We start from the raw sequence: 27,106 nt of genomic DNA, 5'->3' as shown, positions 1-27,106 counted from the left end.
CACTGGCTCATATCTTTACTGGGTCTAAGTAACACTGACAGGATTTTATTGTCTGTCCTTTGAGGCACCAGAGACGGGGATATCCTGAAGATGTAAAGACTTTTGCTCTGAGTGCAGCTTGACTGGATTTGGGTCTAAAGTGAGGAACCTGAACTGATTGCCATATTTGGAAGTGCACACTTCGCTACACTTGGCAGCATGTAGAATTTTCTTTTTGCCCATGCAGATGTGTCTTGCAGAGAAAAGGAATTTATTCCTAATAGCCTTCATGGCTATCTGGCTTTACAATTTTGTGACAAAAGTGTAGTTTATCCACAAATTTCCAACGCATGGCCTCATTTCTAGAAATTTGATTCCCAGTCAACAAACTGATATAGTGCTCAGTTCAACCTCTCACACAGGATATGAAGACATAAATATACCCTGTGCCTATATCTGACATCAAAGCCACATTTTCCATTTGCATCTCATGAGTTGCTTGAGAGATTCCACAGATGAGAAAGCAAAGTGTGTTAACATGAGATGTTATGTCCAGTATCACTGTTCTGTCATCAAAACAAGCAGTTAAGGCAAGTCCAAAACAAATATGTTGGGAACATGCTTTGGAAAAGCTCTCTGGGATTTTAGCATATCCTTTTAGTAAACAATAAGCAGTTTATTAAAAGAAACAGAAATGAAGTGACTTAAACAACTAGCACACACAAAAAAGGAGGAAGACATTTTCTTTTTTTTACTATGACCTATTAATCCCAGAGGGCTTTTACACATTAAAGATGTATACGTAAGTGATTTTAAAGGAGTTAGTCCTTGAATGCATGGAATTCTTCCGAAATCGCATATACTCTTTGTTCTCTTTCCAAATATTGAGCATTTGCCTAATGCATTTTCCTTTTGATATTAATAAAAGAGTCTGTAAGGCTCCCTGAAAATCTGCAGTATATGTGTGCTGTAAGAAACATTACAGAGTCTGAAGTGTTGCTTCTGCCTTCCAGTTCTATATATCACACATTTTAAAAAATGAATTAAGCTAAAGCATTGAACCTAAAGATTACCTCAGTGATTGTGTGGTAGGGTACATTAACTTTTCTCCTAACAAGGATGAATCCTGGGGAGTAACATCTTAGGTCATATTACTGGACTGAAAGCACTCTCCTGTCTCTGAATCCTGAGAGGGAAATGAGGAGTTCATAATGTCTATGGCTACAGATACTGGGATGTCATGAAGCTGCGTGTAAGATATATGCTCATTCCTTATGGATCTGATTGCTTCCTTCAGTAAGATGCAATTTCAGCTAAGGTGCTATTGTCTTATGTGTATTAGTGGTGTGAAAGAACAGAACCATCCTTCATTGTGGAATTTAGTTTTTTGCTTTGGTGTTGCAGAAAATAGGGTTAAATTGTGTGTGTGCATGTGCACACAACCCAAATACTCAGTTTAAGTTACCAGTTATGTGGAGATCAGGAAGTTTAATCTAAGAAAAAGAAGGCCAAAAAGATAACCAAGAAAGCAAAAAGATACAAAGTTCAAAAACTGGGCAGAATGGTTTAGCTCCGAAAATTTACTTGGCAGTGGGAAACAAAAAACTGCCCTCCTGATTGGTTGTGGAGAAAAAAAGATTTAAGGGGCAAAAGAGAAAAACTTAAAAGTGAGGAAAAGATCAGGAAGAAAGAGGACCAGAATCCTGAAGGAAAGGAAAGAATTGAAGCTGCTAAAAATGAAAAATTGATTGGGATGGCTGAGTTACACACATCAAGGTATTGCTTGAGTAAGGGAAACTGGGTGAGATAAGAACAATGGCTAGTTAGGTTAGCTGCATTAGGGGTGGGTGGGTGTGTATCCACTTAGATTGTAAAAACACAAAATTTTATTATTTGAAATGTTGTGGTCTTACGTGTAATAGCCATTCCATGCTGCCTGTAGTAGACGGCTGAGACCTAAGTGGAGAGATCCATAGATTTAATCAGAGTTGTGTCTTGGATTGCCGGCTTGTCTAATGACTAAGGTACATGTAATATTAAATGTGACACTGAGTTACAAATCCAATACTATAAACTCAAACAAAAGTTAATCTGCTATTATAACCACTTTGAAGTATTTTCAGATATTTGCTCACATGCATTATCAAATACAGTGGTTCCTCATCTTACGAATGTCCTGACTTATGACCATTTTGAGTTACGACCAGCTCCGGCCGCAAAATTTTGCTTCGACTTGTGGGCAGAGCTTCCAGTTACGAACAGAAAAAGGCAGGGGGAAAAGGTGGGAAATTCAAATTGCTAACCGTTGGTAGGCGAAGAGGCTGCTTCTTTGTAGCTCTTTCACTCCAATGGTTAGAGTGAATATGATCAGAGGAGGCTTCGGATTGCCTGGTAAGGTAAGGTACTGCTTTCTGCTTTTTTAAAACTGTTCTAGGCGGGTTTTGCAGCATGTTTTTGGACTGGAGGGGGTATGTTTCTGTGCTGTGATGGGTCTTGGGGGGTTTGTTTGTTTTTTGGTATTTTTCCCCATTACCGATGGGTATTGGGGAATTTGCTTTTCAGTTTTTTTCCCCCATTTCTGATGGGTCTTGGGGGGTTTCCTTGCTTTTTGGTTCCCCCCCCCCTTTCCAATGGGTCTTGGGGGGTTTCCTTGCTTTTTGGGTTCCCCCCCATTTCTGATGGGTCTTGGGGGGTTTGCTTCATTTTTGGGTTTTTGTCCCCATTTTCGATTAGTCTTGGGGGGGGGTTATTTATTTATTTATTTATTGGACTTATATACCGCCCCATAGCACTACAAGCACTCTCCAGGCGGTTTACAATTTTAATTATACAGGCTACACATTGCCCCCCCAGCAAGCTGGGTACTCATTTTACCGACCTCGGAAGGATGGAAGGCTGAGTCAACCTTGAGCCGGCTACCTGGGATTTGAACCCCAGGTCGTGAGCACAGTTTTAGCTGCAGTACAGCGTTTTAACCACTGCGCCACGAGGTTGCTTGCTTTTTTGGATTCCCCCCATTTCTGATGGGTCTTGCATGCTTTGCTTGCTTTCTGCTTTGCTTTTTTTACATCTTGGGGAAAATGACATATGGTCTTTCTTCTTCCCAAGCATCATTGTATCATGCACCACTGATTAGCACATGCGATTTGTTTATAGAATTTATGGAGCCATAGCAGCAGCTGCAGGAGCAGAAGCAAAATACCTGTTCATTGGAGTTGGTTGTTGTGATGTTTTACACCCATACTTGGTAAAGTCTTTATAAGTCAGTTCCGACTTGACAGCACATAACATATGAACAATAGCTTTTAAAACATTCAAGAACTACAGTCCTAATAGGTCCGACTTCCAAGATTAAGCAACACCTTTGTCCTTTTTTTCCCAAGCAACGGTCACTAAAATATTCATTCCCCCCCCAAAACGTCCAGTATTTCTTTACTTATCTGCTTGCTAAAAATAAGCAAAACCAAACGCTAATGGACCGTTACAGCTTCAGAGTCAAATCCCTTCCAAGAGAATAAACCAACTTACCAGCTTCCATCTGAGAGGCAAATGGGTGCTTTTTGGTAGAAGGAGGTGTGGTCATAACATTGCTAACTGCCACCTTGTGGGAGTGCAATGGGTTGCCATCATATGCCTCCAGTAAAGCTAATTGTTGGCCGGGGTACTAGTAGTTTTTGTAGTTTTTTCACACTTTCTGTCTCAAGACACTGAGCAGTCTGCAGGAAGAAGTCCTTAATTCAGAAGATGAGAAGGTGACAATTAGGCAGATTGATGGGCACATATATAGGAAGACACTGAAGAACTATGATCCCGTCTCTATTAACATTTTGCTGATGTTACACTTTTTCCTGTGTCAAGCATTAAGCAGAGGGCACACCTTTTTATTAATGAAAATGTTATCAAACTATAACCACAGATGTGCTTTTGCTGGAGATAGGGGATGACATCATAGTTCCATAGTGCTGCATTCTTGAAGGGCAAGTCATAGATAAAATATTGCAAGGTGCTTAAGATCCTCAGCAAAGGTTTCTAGATGGGTTAATTGTTCCTCTTGGCTATGTATTCTACTAGCTTATAGTATATAGGAAAATGAAAGAGGGACATTTAAATGCATGCTATTAACCCAGTACTCGTGATATACAGGCCAGATTAAGTAGCACAGCTGGAGGAAGACTTAGCTTTTTACTCATCAGAACGCAAAGTAATATGCACTTCAACATGTCATACAACCTGCCCTGATAGCATTCTGCAGTCAATTTCATGCTGCATCAATTCATTAAATACCAGGCAAGTTCAAAGGAGGAAAAGTACAACCTATTTATCACAAAATTTGGATGCCATCTATGACTGGTGTCATAGCTTAATTGAACACTGCCTCTGTGGCAGATGAGCACAGTGAGCAATCAAGCTGAATGCCAGCCATTGTCTTTTAGCTGCTTCTTGACAACCACTCACATTTCTCTTCATTGTGTGTGTTTTATATTTTGTAGACCTAGGGAAACGGCAGACAACACACCTCTGTGGGCTGCCACATATTGCTGGCCAGCTATGTTGTATTTTGCAAGAAAGAGGCGGACATTTGCCTTGGGGTCATGGCTTCAATTAATTTCTGTAGTCAGATAAGCAAGAAATATGATATTGACATTTAAAAGAAGAGATTAGGAGCCCTTGTTATCCTTCTCTTATCCACCCAAGATGTTATCCTTATAGGTGAAGCAGGCATCATATAGCCTGCTTGCTTAGAAGCCCATAAGCCCCTAGAAATTTACTCTACAGTGGTGCCTCGACTTATGAATGTCTTGATTGTGACCATTTTGAGTTACGACCAGCTCTGGCCGCAAAATTTTGCTTTGACTTGCAACTGGAGCTTTGAGGAAAAGAGGCAGGGGAAAAGGTGGGGAATTTGAACTGCTAACCATTGGTTGGCAAAGAGGCTGCTTCTTTGTAGCTCTTTTGCCCCAGCAGTTAGAGAGTGTGCTTTCAGAGGAGGGTTCGGACAGCCTGGTACTGCTTTCTACTTTTTAAAATGCCTGTTCTGAGTGAGTACAGCATGGATTTGGGCTGTGGGGGGGGGGAGGTTATGTTTCTGTGCTGTGATGGGTCTTGCAGTCTTTTTTTTGTTTTTGTTTTTTTGTTTTTGTTTTGCTTTTCAGTGTGTGTGTTTTTTCCAGCCGTAATGGATCAATTGCATTTCTGATAGATCTAGCAGTCTTTGTTTCGGGGGGGGGGGGGGGGTTGTTGGTTTTTTGTTTTGTCCTTTTTTTTTTTTTTTTTTTTTGAGTTTCCAATGGGTCTTGCAGTGTTTGTTTGCTTTTTGGTGGGTTTTTTTCATGTATCTGAAAAAAAAGGCTGCAGTTTTTGTTTGCTTTTTGGTGGGGTTTTTTGCGTTTCTAATGGGTCTTGCAGCCTTTGTTTGCTTTTTGGTGGGGTTTCTTTTTGCATTTCTGATGGGTCTTGCAGTCTTTGTTTGCTTTTTGATGGTTTTTTCCATGTTTCCGATGGGTCTTGCAGTGCTTGTTTGCTTTTTGCTGTTTTTTTTCCCCATCCAGAACAGATCAATTGCGTTTCCGATGGGTCTTGCAGTGTTTGTTTGCTTTTTGGTGTTCCCCCCCACACACACCAGAACAGATCAGTCGTGTTTCTGATAGGTCTTGCAGTCTTTGTTTGCTTTTCTCTGTGTTTTTTTCCCCAGCCAAAACATATCAGTTGCATTTCCAATGCGTCTTGCAGCGTTTTTTGTTTTTTGGTGGTTTTTTTCCCTGCCAGAAGAGATTAACGTTTCAGTGTATTCCTATGGGAAATGGTGCTTTGAATTACGACCAATTCGAGTTACGACCATCTTCCGAAAGCAGTTAAGTTCATAACTTGAGGCACCACTGTATTTGTATTGCTGAAATTGAAATGGTATGTTGATATCACATAGCAACACTTAATGGCTTTTTTACCTACTCAAATTAAAGTGTGTTGCTTATATATCACCCTATAGTGGTTAAATCACTACTCTCTGTGTTGTGTACAGGCTACACATTGCTGCCCCTCCCATGAGCTGCATACTTGATTTACTGACCTTAGAAGGATGGAAGGCTGAGTTGACCTTGAGCTAGCTATCTGAATCCACTGCATCAAATGCAGGTTGTGAGCAGAGCTCTGACTACAGTACTGCAGTTTAAACCCTGTGTCATGAAGCCCAATTCCGACCTATGGCAAACCTTTTCTGGATTTTCTAGGTAGGAAATACTCACAAGCGGTTTACCACTCTCTCCTTATGGGAGCACCCCGTGACTGTACAGGCTGCCCAAGGCCATGCATGCTGGTTTTTCACTACTAATAGAATATCATTTGTGTCCAAGTGAATACAAACAAATTATCAACCGATTAGGCACCTGGAAATCTTTAAGTAATTTTAAGAAAATATGCATCATTATTAGGAAAATACATATTTATCTTTTTTCTGGCCATTATTTCTCAACGTTTTATTCACTGCAGATGAACTTGGTCAAATGGGAGAAAACCAAACAAAGAAGCTTGTGCAAGGATTAGCCAAATATTAAACAACTGATAGCACCAGCTGCCAGACAGAAAGCCAGGGCCTCCTAATAATGTGCCAACATGGAATAAGAACCAGATACTTAGGGTCAAAGTAAATCTAACACTAATTATGTGAGTACTCATAATGTCCGTGTTTTGTCAACGTAAGCACCTTCATCTTTTTGGGAGATGGGAAGAAACGTTTAACTCTCTACATACTGCAGCCTGACAAAATTAGCCTTTGGGGATCTCAAATTTGCATTTCTAACTGCAATTTACATATCTAATGCAGACAAGAGATGTTGTTTTTTTATCTTATTTGCATTAAATTTAAAAAAAACAGGAGCAAAATGTTTGTACCTATTTAGAATATGGTATTTACTATGTAGTTATAGTATACAGTAATAGTAAGAAATCTGACTCCATTGGTCATACTCAGAGAAGCCTACCAAAAGGGAAGTTGTACCTGTGCTCCAAGCTATCCAATGCAAGCCCAGCAGGATGGCATGAAGGGAAACTATTTTTTCCCACCTGTTTTTACAAGAAACCCTTTACCAGAAAATCATTTGCACTAAGACCAGGACACCAAGTATTTTCCCCCTCTGCATTGGGAATACTGTATATCCGAGAACTGGCAGTTCTTTGGATCATGTGGATCAAATATATGGAAGGAGATATGAAAACAATTACCACAACAATCCATGTAAATGAATTTCAAGGAATGTTTTTATACATTCTACTTGTATGTACAGTATAACTTTAACACCTGTAAGAGGAGGTACACTAAAGTTATCTGGATCCATTTCTGTCTAGTTTCTGGCCAGGTTTTGGGACTGAAGGACAATTAGTGGATAACGTATCTTACAGGATGGAAGGGAAGGGAGTGCAGCTGATAGTGTTTCTGGATTTCTCAGTAGCCTTTGATACCATCAAAAACCCTAACCTTCTGGGACACTTGGTAGGTATAGGATTGTAAGTCAGAGTTACAGTTGTTGTTGTTGTTTAGTCACTTAGTTGTGTCCAACTCTTCGTGACCCTATGGACCAGAGCACACCAGGCCCTCCTGTCTTCCACTGCCTCCTGGAGTTGGGTCAAATTCATGTTGGTAGCTTCAATGACACTGTCCAACCATCTCATCCTCTGTCATCCCCTTCTCCTCTTGCCTTCACTCTTTCCCAACAGGAGTCTTCTCTTCCCATGATATGGCCAAAGTATTGGAGCCTCAGCATCAGGAGCTTTTCCTTCCAGTGAGCACTCAAGGTTGATTTCCTTTAGAATGGATAGGTTTGTTCTCCTTGCAGTCCAGGGGACTCTCAAGAGTTTCCTCCAGCACCACAATTCAAAAGCATCAATTCTTTGGTGGTCAGCTTTCTTTATGGTCCAGCTCTCACTTCCATACATCACTACTGGAAAAACCATAGTCTTGACTATGCGGACCTTTGTCGACAAGTTGATGTCTCTGCTTTTTAAGATGCTGTCTAGGTTTGTCATAGCTTTCCTTCCAAGAAGCAGGCATCTTTTAATTTCGTGGCTGCTGTCACCATTTGCAGTGACCATGGAGCCCAAGAAAGTAAAATCTGTCATGGCCTCCATATCTTCCCCTTCTATTTGACAGGAAGTGATGGGACCAGTGGCCATGAACTTAGTTTTTTTTTGACGTTGAGCTTCAGACCATGTTTTTGTGCTCTCCTCTTTCATCCTCATTAAGAGGTTCTTTAATTCCTCCTCACTTTCTGCCATCAGAGTGGTATCATCAGCGTGTCTGAGGTTGTTGATACGTCTTCCGGCAATCTTAATTCTGGTTTGGGATTCCTCCAGTCCAGCCTTTTGCATGATGTATTCTGCATATAAATTAAATAAGCTGGGGGACAATATACAGTGGACCGTCGACTTACAGAGGACTCCACTTACAGACTTTTAGAGTTACAGACTTTTCTGGCTGCAAAATTTAGGTTCGACTTGCAGCCAGAGAATTGACTTACAGACCGGAAAAAAACCCAAAATGGAACAAAAACGGCTGGACTTTTCGACCTGCAGCCACCGTTCCAATACTGATTAATTCCCTAAGCAGTGTTTCTATATCCAGTTCTAACTGTTGCTTCCTGTCCCACATGCAGATTTCTCAGGAGATAGATAAGGTGGTCAGACACTCCCATTTCTTTAAGGACTTGCCATTGTTTGCTGTGGTCCACAGTCAAAGGCTTTTCCATAGTCAATGAAGCAGAAGTAGATGTTTTCCTGGAATTCTCTGGCTTTCTCCATAATGCAGGACACGTTAGCAATTTGGTCTCTAGTTCCTCTGCCCCTTTTAAATCCAGCTTGTACTTCTGGGAGTTCTTGGTCCACATACTACTGAAGCCTACCTTGTGGGATTTTGAGCATAATCTTTTTAGCGTGTGAAATGAGTGCAATTGTACGGTAGTTGGAACTTTCTTTGGCATTGCCCTTCTTTGTAATTGGATGTAGACTGATCTTTACCAATCCTCTGGCCACTGCTGACTTTTCCATACTTGCTGGCTTATTTGTGTGTAGCACCTTAACAGCGTCATATTTCAAGATTTTAAATAGTTCAACTGGAATGCCATCACCTCCACTGACCTTGTTGTTAGTTATGCTTTCTAAGGCCCATTTGACTTCACTCTCCAAGATGTCTGGCTCAAGGTCAGCAATCACACTATCTGGGTTGTCCGGGACATCCAGATCTTTCTGGTATAATTCTTCTGTGTATTCTTGTCACCTCTTCTTGATGTCTTCTGCTTTTGTTAGGTCCCTCCAATTTTTGTCCTTTATCATGTCCATCTTTGCACAAAAGGTTCCTTTAATATCTCCAATTTTCCTGAACAGATCTCTGGTTTTACCCTTTCTATTACTTTCCTCTATTTCTTTGCACTGTTCATTTAAGAAGGCCCTCTGGTCTCCTCTTGCTATTCTTTGGAAGTCTGTGTTCAGTTTTCTCTAATTTTCCCTATCTCCCTTGCATTTTGTTTCTCTTCTCTTCTCTGCTATTTGTAAGGCCTCGTTGGACATCCACTTTGCTTTCTTGCATTTCCATTTCTTTGGGATGGTTTTTGTTGCTACTTCCTGTACAATGTTACGAGCCTCCATCCATAGTTCTTCTGGCACTCTGGCCACCAAATCAAGTTCCTTAAATCTGTTCTTCACTTCCACTGTGTATTCATAAGGGATTGGGTTTAGATTATACCTGACTAGCCCAGTGGTTTTTTCCTACTTTCTTCAGTTTGATCTTGAATTTTGCTGTAAAAAGTTGATGATCAGACAGTACCTACTATTAATTTGGGGATGAATAAATGCAGAGAAGCTGACAATACAGTGGAAATACTTTTTCCTAAAGGACCACATGCACAACTAGAGAGGTCTGCTGGACTAGATGCTATCAGTCAAGCCATGCCTGGCCTTGATAACCAAGGGTGTCTCTGTCACTTTTATCTGCGTGTGAATGTGACCATGCTGCAATTGTCCATACCATGGTTTACAACCACACTACACAACTAGAAAACAGTTCACACTGCCTTTTTAGGTGGTTCAGAGTAGGGATGTGCATTAAACTTCAGAAATACTTGGAATTCACCAAATACCATATTCAGATAATTCTGAATATATCCAAACTTGAATTTGATAGTTATAAACATCAGTAATAATAATTCTTAATATCTGGAGTACCGTGGGGTCCTACAGATTAGAAAGTAAAAGGCTATGCTTTGGCTAACTGAAGGAAGAAATGAAATCTATTTCTTAGACATGGAGTGATTTCTTAAGAAATGAACTTAAAAACACTGGCACCAAAGGGAGCCAGAGAACCCAGTGTATCCTGATTGGGGTTGTCATGGGTTTCTCAAGGGAGAGAAGCTGGGATGAGGGCAAAATCTGCAGATAAAGTCTATATGTACCAATGAAACACCACAAAGTCTTTTTAAACATTGGTTCTTTCCAAATAAAGATGGGCTTAGCTGCTTGTGCTTATAAATCCCTTGAACATTTTCTGTTAGGATATGCTCTAGTACAAGCTTGCACTGCAGCACTTTTCTCTGTTACCTCTTCTGAAACCTCAACTTACATTCTCTGCATCTCATTATACAGTCATGTGAAAAAGAAAGTACACCTTCTTTGAATTCTATGGTTTTCCATATCAGGACATAAAAAAATTATCTGGTCCTTAGCAAATATGAAAATTAGGTAAATACAACCCTAGATGAACAACACATGCTATATTGCACTGTGTCATGATTTATTTTACAAAAATAAAGCCAAAATGAAAAAGTCAGGTGTGAAAAACTAAGTACACTTTATGATTCAATAGCTTGTAGAACCACTTTTAGCAGCAGTAATGTGGAGTAATTGTTTTCTGTGTGACTTTGCCAGTGTCTCACATCATTGTGGAGGAACTTAGACCCACACTTCTTTATAATGTTGCTTCAGTTTGTTGAGGTTTGTGGGCACCTGTTTATGCACAGCTATCGTAACATCCCACCACAGCATTTCAATCAGGTTGAGGTCCACTTTATGGTGGACTTTAAATTGTTTAGAAATGGCCTTATAGCCTTTCCCAGATTGATGGAGAGCAACAACTGCTTCTCTATGACCATTGCTGATGTCTTTCCTCCTTGGCATTGTGTTCACATACACCTGAATGCTACAAACTAGCAAACTGCTAAAACCTTGGCTTTTATAGAGGTGGTCATACCTGTCGATGATCAGTTACTCAAGGGCATTTAGTTAGCAGCACCTGGCTGCTATGTAGCCTCTTAACTCCTATGGAAGCGGTAAGGTTGTACTTAGTTGTTCACACATGGCCCCTCCATTTTGGCTTTGTTTTTGTAAAATATATCATGGTATGGTGTAATATGTCATATGTTGTTCATCTGAGGTTGTATTTACCTATTTTCATAGGCCACCCTGCTGAGGACCATATGATTATTATTATGTCATAAGACATAAAACCATAGAATTCAAAGGGAGTGTACTTCCTTTTCACATGACTGTATATTGTTTGGAATAACAATAATAATATAGTTAGGAATAAGATTTAGGATCTGTAGGTTCGTGGATTAATACATTATTTATCAGCATGGAAATATTTTTAAATGTATCTTTACTTACAAATGTTTTTTGTGGTTGTTGTTATGTTATGAAGTCACTTTCAGAGGAGTCTATGAAACAATAAAATCAAAAAGGAGGACAGTAGGAAAAGAAGGGCTAACATGAAATGAATTGGTTCAATAAATAATATTCCTTCACACCATCATTAACATTAAAGTGTTGCAATCATTCCGTCGTCATTTTTTTCTGACTGTTTGGCTGTAATCTTGTTTTTCCACTTTCTTCTTTCATCTACTTTAGCTGTTGGTCCAAATCATTGCTGTTTTCTGCTAGTAATATAGTGTCAGTTGCACATTTTGAACTATTGATGTTTCTTCCACCAATTTTCAGTATTACTTCATCTGGATCTAATTTAGCTTTCTTTATGACATCTTCTGCATATAATTTGAGTAGAGAGAGAAATAAGATAACCTTTGTCTGACATCTGTGCCAGTTGGAGTCATTATCTTTCTTAATATTCTGCCCTAAAAGTACTCTTGTCCACAGTATAGGTTACACATCAAGATAATCAAATGTTATGTCATACCAATTTCTTTTACAATAATCCATACATTTATGGGTCTGTTATGATAGATTTTATTTTTAAATACCTGTAGAATAATTTCAACAATTCCTTTTTTATTTAGCACACTATAATGTTATAACTGGTCTTTTCAACAGGATGAAAAGGAGAAGTTGACCTGGAAAGACCGTACACCTGGATATCTAGTGAATTTTGCTTCAATCTTATTCATGGTAAGCTATTATGAATCATTTCCCCATATCATCTATGTTGAAATTAGATAATTATACATTTCAGTGACATAGGTTCCTACATATATCTACATTTTCTGTATAGCATAGGACCTCCATAGCAGCAGATACAATAAGCATTCTCCTGAATATAGGTCAGGAAAGGGTCAGGTGAATGCATTGAATCCCCATCCCCCAATGGTGCCATGCACCAAAGCATCAGAGACCATCATGCATTGAAAAATTGGGTTTGCAAAGGACCCTGCTGCCATATCTGGATTAATGCCATTAAAGAGCTCACATATTTGGCAACCTGACCTTTGATAAGTTCTCAATCATGGGAGTTTTAAAATCTGTGGTCACCCAAATACTGTTACCAACCTCTTTATAGACTTTTGCTCTCACTGCACTAAAGCCCATCTCATTCGGGATTCAGGGCTTACATGTGCACGTATGTCCCCATCCTCACTTCAAGCACTATGGGTGTTCAGGCGAATGCTTGGATAGGACTAATGTATAATAGGCAGAAATCTAAATCTGTAGCTAGTCCAAACAAAAGCAGATCCTTTGGAAGTTACATAAATGCTGATGTATCAAGTTCTCAGTTTAGTGGGCCTGCATATCTGAGGAAATTCTTTTGTAAGAGGGAAAACAGACAAAACCCAGAGAATGTGAAATTTCACCATAATTCCTATTTAGATCTTAAAAGGAAGTTTAGAAAGGTTATAGCCACAAGTCATGGTTTGAGTATGTCCTTACTATTTGGGGAGAAGATGTGTCCCCACTTGGACCAGGGCTAACACTAACTAAACCCTTGCAAGACTTCTCGTGACAGAGAACTGCAGCCCAAAGTAGCTCTTTCTCTTGCATTGGCTTTCATGTATTTCTGGACTGGATTGCCCTAGAATCTGGGGAAAATTTGTGGCCTCTGGATTTGCTCCATCAATAGTCCTACTCCCCATTGTAGCTTGTGGTTCAGTCTCAGAATCTAGAAGCACTGCAAGGCTTTCTTATTTCTAGTTGCCCCCCCCCCCAAGTCTCTTCTTACATAAGGTAATCTCAACAAGATGGTGAGGTATGTGAGATGTTCATGGAAAGGTTTTCAGTTGCCATCTGCCCAACAGGTTTTCATGGATAAAGGGAATTTGAATCTTGGTATCCTGAGTTCTGGTCCAACCCTCAATCCATTGTGTTACACCAACTATCAGTAATCTTTACTACAGGCATTTAAGATGCTCTGGTATTAGGATTCCCACACTCAATATCTGCATCAGAGGGGCATCCTTACAATTTTCTGTGAAAAGGAAAATCCTCTATCTTAAGGATACAGTTAATAAATGTGCCATTTTCTGCTCCAGATGCAAAAGGACACTGTTAGATAGTGGGGTTCGACGCCAAAGAAGAGCTGCGACACAGTAATAATTCCACTCGATTTACTGAAGACACACACACACACACGTATAAAAAACCCCACCCCTCATTTGGAGGTTCCCAACCCTCCCTGCTGTATTGGCTAATTGCCCAGCATCTATACTAATTGGGGGAGGGAAAGTTAGCCTCTACAACCGCTGTCCTAAGGCTCCTACTAAAATCTGGAAAGGACAACGGTGGAGTTGATCTCTATACACAACAGACACATATTTATTTTTATGGATTAGAGAAAAACAAGAAGTCAGTTGAGAATGTTACTATCAAGGAGCAAAGAGAAAGATATGACTGAGTAGAGAAAACAACATACAATTAAGTGAATTCCCGCCTAAATGTCTTCAGAAAATGGGTAGTGCTGTAGAACATTTCCTTTCACAGAAGAATGTAAGAAGCTGCAAAATTTGTGTAATTTTGGGTTGTCCATTGAGTTTTGGGAAGACAAAAATACTGCATACTAAGCTTTGGAGGGAGAAAATGTTATTTCCAAGTCCTTTATTCAGTCTTGCTAATTATTAAGGTGTCCTGAAGGAGTTTTTAAAATTCTGCATGTATATAAAATGTGTTTTTTGTTTTTCAGATTTCATTGACATTTTCATTAGTTTTTGGTGTGATTGTCTACCGGATAACTACAGCAGCAGCACTGTCCATGAGTCCCAATGAGTCAACTAGGTCAAACGCTCGTGTGACTGTGACAGCCACTGCTGTCATCATCAATCTTGTTGTGATACTTATCCTAGATGAGATTTATGGAGTGGTTGCCAAATGGTTGACAGAAATGGGTAATCCCTTAAAACATACTTTCTGGCTCACGTTAACAGTGTATAAATAGCAAATGTCTTTCATCCACAAAACAGGATTCTTTGCCCATTCTGTGATAGGTAGTTTATGACCAGAAAAGAGGAAGCACGTCATCTGAAATTATGAGTGAGCCCTCACAGCTGGGTCAGTGTGCCACTCCGCATTTCATAAGATTTTGCAAAACTTTGGGATATTCTTCAGAATCTTCTCAAGAACAACTCAGTGAGAATCTCAGTAAAGGTGGGCTAGCCCCTGAATATTGGGTGTTTGCACAAAAAATTAAGAAAAAGTCAGGAAAAGACCGTGTAGTCCCCAAATCAATACAAATCCAGGAACAGGTGGTACCTTTATTGGACCACTAAAAATAAAACAAAACAGAAAAAAAAAACAAGCTTTCAATGATAATTCATCTTCCTCAGGCAGTGCACCAAGTTCTTGTGGGTAGTTCTAAAATTATATGCTTATAACTATAAGCTAAGCATGGTCCCAGTAATAGCCATGACACAATGGGACTTTAATAAAAACACTGACCAGGGCACATCTACTATGAAACTACTGATGCTTAAGGCCCCTAATTCTGGAGTGGCCCAGAAGCAACTTAATCCAAATTAAAAACAAAATGGTGGTAACATGTCATAAAACAACCCCACTGAAGAAGATAATAGTGGTTAGCCAACCCTTGTTGCTGGTTGCGAAGCCCCCCACTCCATAACAGTTCAAGCTTCAGGGGTCCAAAAATGTAGGTCTGCCGCTTTTGATGGTGCATAACAGCAATCCACTCCATGGCTACTGTTCCTGTTTTCTATCCCTGGACCTCGCCTTTTCTACATTCTTGCATAATTGGCTGGAAACAGCAAAGCTTTGCCAAATGTGACTCTTGGAAGTTGTGCAGAGATAGCTGTAGAGCCAATGCTGGAATAAAAGCACTACTCTCCTGCTGGGAGTTACAAAGGCAGGTGGTCTCATAAATGATTAAAGATATCCACATGGAAACTTGGGTGGGGGGAAATTGGAGGATTTTACAGGAGGAAAAAGGGAGTGGGTGTAGCTATGAAGGTACTGATTAAGGGATAGAAGTAAACATACATTGCATTCATTCGTTCGTTCGTTCGTTCGTTCGTTCGTTCATTTGTTTATTTATTTATTTATTTAGCTTATATGCCGCCCATTTAAACGTAGTCTACTCTGGGCGGCTCACAAAACACATAATAAAAACAGTTAATATAAAATAACAGATTCCAACATTAATACAAAAACAGAATAGATAAAGATAGAGAATTATGTAGTGACTGGGGGGGAAGGCCTGTCTATATAACCAGGTCTTGAGTTGGGTTTTGAAAATGCCCAGCGAGGGGACCAGATGAATCTCGAGGGGGGGGGAGTGTGTTCCAGAGCCTGGGAACAATTGCCGAGAAGGTCCGGTGGCTTGTTTTTTCTTTCCGGGCCTCCCTCAGCGTTAGGCTCCTCAGTCATCCCTCCTGACTAGATCGGGTGATACGAATAGATCTAGGTGGGAGGAGGCGTTACGCCAAATATTGAGGTCCTAAACCATTTAGGGCTTTGTTTGTGATCATTAGAATTTTGAAATCAACATGGAATCGAATGGGCAGCCAATGCAATGCGGCCAGAGTGAGAGTAATATGTTGATGTTTCTTCACCCCACTAAGAAGTCTGGTCACTGCGTTCTGCACCATTTCTAGTTTCTGCATTAATCTCAAAGGCAGCCCCACATAGAGCACATTGCAGTGGTCTAATCTCGAGATTACGAGCGCATGGACCAAGCGCTCGTAATCTTGAGATTAAACCAATGTAGCATATCTAGACATTGAAAGGGGGATTCCAGTCTTGTTTAACCTGAGACCTGTGTAGGAACCCTGGTGACAATAGTACCATGGTCACTGAAGTTTTGCCATAACTGCTAGTATGATCCACTGAACCAGAGAATCTGGCTTTCCTGCCTCAGAATATGTTTTTCCCCCACATTTGGAAGATCTGTTACTTGCAATAGAACTCTTCCTCCCAGGTAGCATGGAAGATGATCGGTTTGCTATGTATTTATGGTCAACACATCTCTCTTTCTGTTTTCTTCATTGCAGAGATACCAAAAACAGAAAAAGCCTTTGAGGAGAGGTTAATTTTGAAGGCTTTCCTGCTGAAATTTGTTAACTCTTATGCGCCAATTTTTTATGTGGCCTTTTTTAAAGGAAGGTAGGTGGGATGTTAAAAATGTTAATATTATTGTCACATTGTGACATTCCAACAGCATCGATAAAACAGATCAGCCATATAACTACTATGTCTTTTGCTCCTTTTGGAGAAAACCATACTTGGCTGTCTGTCTACAAAAAGCCAGGGAAAGTGAGAAATTACACTCTGTATTCCCACACCCCTGAGCTTTCTGCATCTTGGCATATACATAGGGGATTTTCCATGCTAAGCAGAAACAGAGAAAGTGCTTTACTTTAGATCCTCTGTGAAGTGTGGCATTTTTCCATTTGTGCAAAAAAAACGTGGGTGGCAAAGGCCAGAACTTCACCTCCTATTGGTTAGGAGGGTCTCCAGAGGATGTTTTACTCAGGACCCACAAAACCTATTGTAATCACTGTTCTGCACTGTGATCCATAAAGCATATCCCAGACTGGAGTGATGAAAGACTGCAGCAGTAAAAACATGGGACTTTCAACATGTAGCTCCTCAGATCCTTGATATGACCTGTTATAGCAGTGGTCCCCAACCTTGGGCCTTCAGATGTTGTTAGACTACAACTCCCAGAAGCCTTCACCACCACCTCTGCTGGCCAGGATTTCTGGGAGTTGAAGTCCAAGAACATCTGGAGGCCCAAGGTTGGGGACCACTGTGTTATAGGACCTGCTGAGTCAATGCTTCCACACCTTTAGAGAAGGAAAGACTATCATCACAAATCTGCCATTTTAAAATTCATGTGATGTATGCACAAAATTATCATTTGCCTAGAATGGACTGTTATGCAACTGCATGTTTCTTTTTTAATTATAATTTTATTATATAACAAACAGACAACAATCAAAGGAACAGAAGTACTGGGGGGGGGGAGAGGAAGGAAAAATACGCCATACAAAACATACACACAGGGAAGTGTTTATAGTAGTACAATATCTAGCATAATCCTGACTCCACAACTGTGTTACAATACTAAAATCTATAACATATGTTATATTCTCTATTCATATTTGTTTCTGGGCTCAATCATAAAACATTTTTCAGTTGTCCTTAATGTATCTTCAGGAATTCTCAGATAATTCCTCTAACAAGCCATCCCATTTTGAGCCCAGATAAACCTTATAGCTATAAATATTTGCAACAACATATGCTTACTGTATTTATATAAATTTTAAATCAGCAATTTCTGGTATTGTATTCAGCAAGAGCATTTCTAGTTTAAAGGTTATATATACTTGTTTAATTTCTTATGTAATATCTTTTTTATCTATCTACAAAATCATTTTACTCTGTCATGTATCCACCACCTATACAAAAGAGAGCCCGAAGTTGCTAACAATATTTTTAACATGAATTTCTAATCTCTAATACCCTTTTTGCCAGTTTTAAAATGCCATCCATAGAACATCTTTAAAACATTTTCTCTCAGGTTTACTGATTTAATCCATCTATAATTATCATTCTACATTCGAATCCAATCAGCTATGTCTATATTATAGCCAAAGTTTTGTACCCCTTTCATCATCACTGCTTTCAGCCTTTCATCCTCTGAATTTTCTTGTAACAAACAAATATGCATTTTTGTATAATTTTCTCATTAATATAAATCCACAGCTCCTCCACCTGGACCTTCCTCTCATAAAAACCGATTATTTTATCTTTCTTCAATCTTGATTCTAAATTCTCTTTTTCTGCTGCTCCCACTACTTTGGTGAATTTTGTTAAAACTTGTATCTGTTGTATAATACCAGTCATTGTTTTATAAATTGACTGTGCCTGGGGTTTTTGAAGAATAATAATTATTATTCATCTGCCATGAAGTCTACTTCAATCTATGCTGATCTTTTCTGTGGTTTCCTGTGTGCAGTGTATTCAGGAGTAACTTCACATTTCCTTCTTTTAGGGGCACTCTGGGACTGTACAGCCCGGGGATACAGAGGCTGGCTGTTCTCCCAGGTGCACAGTGGAGCACCAGTCTCACACCCTCTGGCTCCATAGCTAGGTACCCAAATCACTGAACTATCCAGCCAGTCCAGGAACATATTTTGGAGAAGGAATTTCTTACATAATACTGCCAGTAACTGGCAAAAATGCAGTTGAAATTGTATGTGTGTTAATAACAATACAGTGGTGCCTCGCTTAACGAGTGCACCGTTTAACGAAAAATCCGTATAGCGATCCCTTTTTGGGGATCGCTATATGGATCAGCCCCAATCGCTGCACTCGCTTTGCGACGATTGGGGCTCCGGCGGCCATTTTGGAGCCGCCGAACAGCTGATCGGCGGCTCCAAAATGGCCGCTGGAGCGAAAACATCGCTGGAGGGGGTAAGTTTACACACTTATTGGAACGCATTAAACTAAGTTTAATGCGTTCCAGTAGGTTTTCCTGCCCCGCACAGCGATGTTTTCGTATAGCGAAGGTTAATCCGGAACGGATTAACCTCGCTATATGGGGCACCACTGTACATGGTCACAATATAGCAATCTCACAGTCTGAAACTACAGGCAAGGGACTTACAGGACATATCACAAGTTTCTACTTACATGCAGTGCTGAATTTATAAGAGGTGCAATTGCCCCAGAGCCCCTTGCAAGAAGGGCCCCCCCACTATACAAAAATATAATAATTAAAAATTAGTTTATTTTATTAAAATTTATATTGTGAAGCAATACGTTGCCTGCAATCATCTGTAAAAGTGCCTGAATTATCCATTAAGCAAAATAAGCTTGTGTTTAGGACCTCAAGGGAAGGGGAGGTCCCCACAGAGTTTGCAAAAAGAGAGAGAGACTAGATATTTGCTGTCTTTAGCTGAAGCAAACATCTGGAGCAGATCTCCTGCTTCCTTCCACTTAGCTGGAAGGAACTGAGTTTTGATTCAGCCAAGGGGAGCAAATATCTGGTCGTTTGCAAACTGGGTGGGAGTCTCCTTCCTTCTCAGGGTGACGGTACTGCACCTGCAACTCTGGTCCTCAGGAAGAAGAGGGCTTTGAAGAAAGTTCATTGTAAGTACCCCCTTCTGCTTTAAGCACCTTCCTCTTTCAGCAGGGTTTTCCCTGCACTGGTTCACTCCCTACTCAGCTCTGGAGTAACCATTAAGCAAAATAAGCATGTGCTTAACAAGGGAAGGGGGCACCACAGAGGTTTTTTTCAGTGCTGGATTTACCATAGACCGTGGTGCAAATGGTGCGCCCTCCTTAACAAATCACATCTATCCCTTCCTCCCTTCTAGCCCTCTCCCTCCTTCCTTCCCTCAAGAGCCCCAAGAACCCCACTTCCCTACCTAATGTAATTGAGTATGAACCATCAAAAACTAAAAAGTATAAAGATTCACGTAGCAAGAAACATCCTGTTTTGTATGAAATGATCTGTATTTTGGGAGGTTGTGAGGGGAGCAGGTTAAAATGAGCTGCTGGTCTTTTAGACCCATGGTCCCTGCACTATATAGGAAAGCCAGAGAAATAATAGCAGCTATTAAGAATGCCCCAGAAGGAGTTTTAAGCTCTTGTTTGAACTCCTGTCCTCTGAAGATGCCGGCCACAGAGACTGGCGAAATGTTGGGAAGAAAAACCTCCAGAACACGGCCAAATGGCCCAAAAAACCTACAACAGCCTTTGGATCCTGGCTGTGAAAGCCTTCGAGAATACAAATTCTGTCTACATTAACAAAGTGTGAAAGCCCATGATTTGGCTAGAAGCCACTAATTTGCCTGTATGTATGGTTTTGTATATGATTTGTAGTTCGCCTGGCCCCTTCACTGAGCACATTCAAAAAGGTACTAAAAACCTGCCTATTTAGACAGGCCTCCCCTGAATAAACCACACTCTGATACAATAGTGTCCAATAATATAACTTCTATCATACTGCCATGCTCCGTGTTTTTATTTTCTTCTATGCTTTTAATTGTATTTATTGTATTATAATTTTATCCTCACTTCACTTTATGATTTTTGATTTTTACCCCTATGTTGCTATTTGCTATTTTGTTACTCTGTTGTTTTTTGTTATTTGTTGTAAACAGCCCAGAGTGGCCTTGGCGGTCAGATGGTCAATCAATCAATCAATCAATCAATCAATCAATCAATCAATCAATCAATCAATCAATCAATCAATCAATCAATCAATCAAACAAACAAACAAACAAACAAACAAACAAACAAACAAACAAACAAACAAACAAACAAAAACAGGTTATCATTTCCTCAAGAGAAGAACTCAGATGTGGAACTTTCAATGTCATTTTAGATCAGTTGTCTTTTGCCTTTAAAAAAAAAAGCACAGGGTAGCATACTAATCAGTGTATAACAGATTCAAAGTCATAATCAACTTATGCTGTCTACCTGATGCAGAGATAAGAACTGAAGCTGAGAAATTAATAACTGCTTTCCCCCATGATTTCAGTAAGGCATTCATAGACAAAATTGTCCAGTTTGAAGGTTTTGAAAATTCAGGTCATGTCTCACTCCATCTCCACAGGCAGTTTTACTCCATGATGAAGGACTCACTGATACCTTTCCAAGTGTTAATGTAGCTCTTAGAATATGTTAGAGCATGATAGTCACTAGTTGTTCAGGAGAGAGATAATTGAGCAAATTGCTCCTAATAAAGAATTGTCTGAGAACCATGATGACCCATGAAAGACTAAGTGCTCTGTGGCTACTGGATGTAGAAAGCAGTGTTCCAAAGAAGATACAGTTTGAGGAGTTCATTAAAGATTTCTCAGATGCCAAGTGTATAAAGAAAGACTTTTTGTAGATATTCCAGTGTGATACATATAGCTGTAAATTAGTAAAACTTACTGTACTTAGCTTAGATAAACATAAAACGTTTGTATTGATAGGGTCAGCATTTAATTTGGTTGTGTAAATTGTTGAGTTAGCCATTGTTACCTATGGAAACTAAAGAGTACATAGCAGGAGAGCTATTGTAAATTGTCTCACTTAAAAATCTACTTGGAGTTTTACTGGCATATATTTAAACGTACATGTATTTACTTCAGATATATAATTCATTTAACCTTTCCATGTATGTATAAGATCCAATGGAGTACCATAAATGGACTTTGATATGTAAATTTGGTGATTTTCCATGTATTTTAATTCCTGTGTATGAGGGACCCCCTGAATCTGAAGTGCCCTGGGCCCTCCAAGGTCTAAATCTGGCCCTGTTTACTTACAAACTGTGCTGATTTCTGTGGAGTGCTGCGTTCAGTACTTCTACTTTAAAATATATAGGAAAACCAGATCTCTGGATGCCTTTTAATACTACCTCAATACACAGTTATTCTTGTTGTTGCACATAATGTCACACACATGTTATTTTGAACTTTTTTCGTCCACAGCAGTTCAGGTTATATTTTTTTATAATGTATTACTATATATTAATTCTGAAGCAAAGGGCAAACTGTATGTTGCGCAGTATCAATTTGGAAGCTTCTTAATCCACGTTAACATGACATTTTTAGAGATCCAGCTTTACTTACTTATAAAAATAATTACATAAGATATATGAAAATGTTTTTATAAAAATAGTTAGATAACATAACATAACAATTTTAACATATATCAGAGGCTGCACTCCTGTAACACAACAGAGGTACCATCACAAAGACAGCATTTTATATTTAGCTTTTTAATATAAGCAGTTTTGATTAAATGGATAGAGATTTTTCTGATAATGGTTTAATTGGTATGTATGTATTTACTGTTCTCAGATTCGTCGGTCGACCTGGACATTATATGTATGTGTTTGCTGGTTACCGTATGGAAGAGGTTAGTGCCCAAATTGGACCATTTTAAGAAACACCTGCAATCAGTACTTCATATTCTATTCTGTTCTCTAAAACTACATGTTGCTTTCCAGTTCCCATTATCTGCAAGTAAAATACACTATATTAAAGGGATTTACTAGAATTTAAGATCATTACATGTAGCTGATTAGCAATATGAAAAAAAATGTATCGCTCCCCCAACCAAGTTATGGCAGTGTTATCTTGGCACTGTAAATTTGATCAGATGGATTTTGTTCAGATCAGCAAAGCAACCAATCAAACAAACAAACATCCCCCCCAAACATGTCTTCTTTTTCCCCACATTTCTGGATATAATGTGGAATGTTTGGGTGAAAGTCTTTGAGTTGAACTCCCATTATCTCCACTGGCCATGCTGTCTGGGGGATGCCTGGGCTTATAGCAGCCCTTAATTTGCCTACCCATCCATTAGTGTGATTTCAAGTTCTAGACCTCCTTTCTGATATTTTCAGGCTGCAAATATACCCCTAATAATAATTGCTACACAGGCTGGCTCTTTTCCCTGGAAGCACAGTGGAGAATTGAGATGCCAATCTCTGGCTCTGCAGCCAAATACTGAAATCACCGATCTATCCAGCCATCTATCCCCTATCATCTGCTAAATACTATTGCCTCCAGAAGCAGTGAGAATTGCATGGATGTTAGACCTGTATTCGCATGCTGGTATCAATTCCTCACATTCAGTTCTCATTCCCCTTCAACTCTAGTGTGCTCCAGGAGGCTGCCTAATGGAACTCTGCATTCAACTGAGCATTATAATGCTGGGGAAACAGCTGATCCAGAACAATATCTTTGAAATTGGAATCCCGTACGTATTCAATTTATAATCACACTCTTGTATTTATCATAAATTGGGCACTGATTTTTATTTGTGGATTGCTGTGGTAATATGGGAGTTGGATGGAAGCAAATGAGAAATCAGTACATTTAAATGCGATATGGTTCTGGGATTTTATTTTTCATAATGAATTGGTCCCCTGTGGGTAAACTGATTTGTGCAAATTGTTTGATTGTGTTAAAGAAAGAGCAGTGAAGCAAGTTTAGGAAACTCAGTAAAAAGACAGTGGGGGGATCTCATAGTAAAACTCCATTGGTCTCTGCTGCTTTCACAATAAATGGTTCCACCCTCCTTCCTACAGTCACCTTACACTCTAGAAACTCTCAGATAGACACATACAAAAGTACACTATTTGATTTTGGTGACAGAACCTGTTGCCAGGTTACAAGGAAATAATTGAGGACAGTGGGGGAATCAGATCTTTAAGTGTGTTCTCATGGATAGAATGGCCACAGGCCTGGCATTCTGAATTTTGCCAAATCTTCTCCACAACTTGGCAAGAAATTGGTTCCTCTCTTCTCTGACAATGCCCCAGTTACACAGTTGTTGCACTGTAGATGACATAAATAGATGGGCAGGCTATCAACACAGAAACTGCTGTTATTGTCATGGTTCCTTGCACCATCAATATTATAGCTCTGTTACACACAGTACAATATTGTGTACAATAACTAAGCTACCTATGTGTTAAATGTAGTGCTGACTTGCTGTTAGGGTGAAAAGAGATCCATATATTGGAATTTGAAAGCAAGTAGGCACGAAATATTGCATGGTTAGTGGGAAAGAAACTACAACTACAAAACTTACTACTGTGTCCTGCTACCTACAGAATATATTTAGTGAGGCTGAAAAAGTAATGATCATTCCTCCCTTCCTTCAATTAATTAATTAGGTGACATCCAGTTAATTCTGACTGGATAGAGGGATCATATAAATGAAATGGAAAGGACAGAAGCAAAACTGAGAGGTCAACCTCAGAATGATAATGGAAACATTCCTTTGTTCATCAATTTAATTTAATTTAATTTGATTTGATTTTTATACTTCCCATCTGACTGACTGCCACTCTGGGTGGTTTACAACAAAACATATGACAGCATAATTAAAATATCAATTCAATAAATCAAAAAATAGAAATAATGAAATACAAATAAATAGTGCAATCAAAATGCATTCACATACATTTACATAAATACTTGATACTTAGGGCTTGTCTACAGGAGAACATTTGGACTGGGCTGGTATAGACTAAATAGCATTATGGCCTCGGGTAGAGGTCTGGTATGTCATTTATGCCATCCTTCCATCCAAATGGTATACTCACCTGAAGTGACCCTATTTTGTCTTACTCCTTCCACTGTCATTTTCCCATATCATGAAGTGGCTTAATAAGACAATAACAAATTAAACACTTCTTCTGCTCCATGGAGGGACAGAAGATGTAAAAAAAACCCCACTGTATTACAGCAGCACTGATGTACCTCATAACCTTAATTTTTTAAAAAATTAAAACTTCCTCCTAGAAGCAGTTGGAGACAGGACGGGACAATGAGGGGGACTTTTTCTTTTGTGACTTTTCTTAAAGGTTGGTTGGGTCAAGATCCTGCCTGCAGCCAAATCCACTGCTGGTCAGTACTAATTAATGGATTCTGCTATGGGCAGTTTCTTGAAACCAACCTTTAAGAAAAGTCACAAAAGGAAAAGGAAAAAAAATACCCTTTGTTGCCCTCTCCTGTCTTGTATCACTTTTGGGAGGAAGATTTCAATTTTTAACATTGTTTATAAGTGAATTGATACAGTGTAAAAATGTTTTTACTTCTTCTGCCTCTCAACAGAGCAGAGGAAGTGTTTAATTTGTCAGCATTGTGAAGTAGCTCTCTTCTTAAGGCACTTCATGATATAGGAAATTGTTAGCAGAAGGTAATTTGACAACTCAATTTTTATTTATTATTATTTATTTAGTTTAAATATTTTGTCTCATCTTTCTCCTTAAAAAGAACCCAGGGCAGCTTTCATCATTAAAAAGACAATATTTAAAATTAAAAACAGTAGGTACACAAATATGTAAAAAGAATTAAACAAGTATTAAATTAAAACCCGTAATAAAATCAATACTAAAACACATTTAAACAACAGAGCAGAAAAATCCATTAAAAACCCCTCTCAGACCACTAGTTATTAAGGGAAAGCTTGCCTGAAAAGGTTTTTGCCTGCTTGCAGAAGGACAGCAATAATAGGGCCAGCCTAACTTCCCATGGGAGGGAGTTCCAAAGTCTGGGAGCAGCAACAGAGGAGGACTTATCCTGCGTCCCCACCGGTACAATGGTGAGAGTGGCAGAACCAAGAGAAAGGACCCAAGCCTTTAAGAGCTTTATAGGTTTAAACCAGCACTTTGAATTGTGCCCATAAATGGAATGGCAGTCAGTAGAGCTGCTGTAACAGGGGCTCAGAGATGAATCCAGAAGCACCTCCAAGCTGCACACCTGTGTTTTCACAAGGAGTGTAACCTCATCCAGCATAGGCTGCAACCCTATTCTTTGATCTGCTTTTCGACTGACCAGGAGCACCTCTATCTTGTCCGGATTAAGTTTCAGTTTATTTGCCTTCCAATGTGCTCTAGACCAGTGGTCCCCAACCTTAAGCCTCCAGATGTTCTTGGACTTCAACTCCCAGCTATCCTGGCCAGCAGAGGTGGTGGTGAAGGTTTCTGGGAGTTGTAGTCTAAGAACATCTGGAGGCCCAAGGTTGGGGACCACTGCTCTAGACCATGTTTGGTCAGATTCACTTCAAGTTTTCCACCATTGTCACTCTAGTCTCTGTCTCATCATCACCAGCTCCCCAGCTCCATGACAATGAAACAACAGAGAGCTCTTCCTTACCCAGATCACCAACATCTATCCCAGTTTACAAAAAAAGAGGTCTAAAGTATCCCCTGCAGCATGAGTGGGGGCAGAAACTATTTGAAACAGACCCAGGATTGTTATGAACGACATGAAGACCCGAGCCACTTCTGACAAAGCTGCCTTGGCATGGATGTTGACTTCCCCCAGCACAACAAGCTGTGGAGACTCCATCACCACCCCTGAGACCAGCTCAGTGAGCTCAGGCAGGGAGACTGTTGAGCAGTGAAGTGGGCAGTACACCAATAGAATCCCTTTTCTGTCCCAGGCTCCCACTTTCAAATACACACATTCAAACCCAGCAAACTGGGGGATGTGGCACCTAGTGAGGGGGACAGAATCATGACTGACCACTGCAACTCCACTTCCCTGTGGAAGTGCTTGTTGCTGCACAGAGAACCCTGGTGGATAAAGCTGGGTGAGATTGACACCCCCCATCCTCATCCCACCAAGTCTCTGTTGTACAAGCCAGATTGGCCTGCTCATCTAGGAGCAAGTATCGGATGGCTGTTATTTTTCAAATTACTGGTTTGGCATTTAGCAGCAGCAGTTTCAATCCAGGGACCTGTCACCATGGCTATCCAAGCTATCTAAATTTGGGGACAGATTAGGGGCAATGAATATAATTTCTCCTATTTTCCTTTACATGGTACTGTGAGTGTTGTCCCCCATCATATGTCCCCCTGCCCTGAACAACTCCAATACCTTTGGTTTGTTTCCATCAACTGCACCAGAAACAAACCAAAATGGTTTGGAGTGATACTACCCACCTCAAAAAT

The 27,106-nt window shown here is 39.8% G+C and overlaps 1 protein-coding gene across 1 annotated transcript in view; it reads left to right on the top strand.

The window, feature by feature from the left end:
• ANO2 (anoctamin 2) overlaps window positions 1-27,106 on the top strand; it is a 227,064-nt gene that overhangs the window by 170,934 nt on the left and 29,024 nt on the right. The window contains exons 15-19 of the mRNA XM_020785745.3: window positions 12,286-12,360; window positions 14,363-14,564; window positions 16,680-16,791; window positions 22,494-22,551; window positions 23,297-23,397. Of these exons, the coding sequence (XP_020641404.3) occupies window positions 12,286-12,360; window positions 14,363-14,564; window positions 16,680-16,791; window positions 22,494-22,551; window positions 23,297-23,397 (548 nt within the window). The remainder of the gene's footprint in view (window positions 1-12,285; window positions 12,361-14,362; window positions 14,565-16,679; window positions 16,792-22,493; window positions 22,552-23,296; window positions 23,398-27,106) is intronic.

Source organism: Pogona vitticeps, chromosome 5 (assembly GCF_051106095.1).
Source record: "Pogona vitticeps strain Pit_001003342236 chromosome 5, PviZW2.1, whole genome shotgun sequence".
In the NCBI taxonomy this organism is placed as follows: Eukaryota; Metazoa; Chordata; class Lepidosauria; order Squamata; family Agamidae; genus Pogona; species Pogona vitticeps.
The sequence above is the reverse complement of the archived record's forward strand: the minus strand, read 5'-3'. Positions and strand labels throughout refer to the sequence as shown.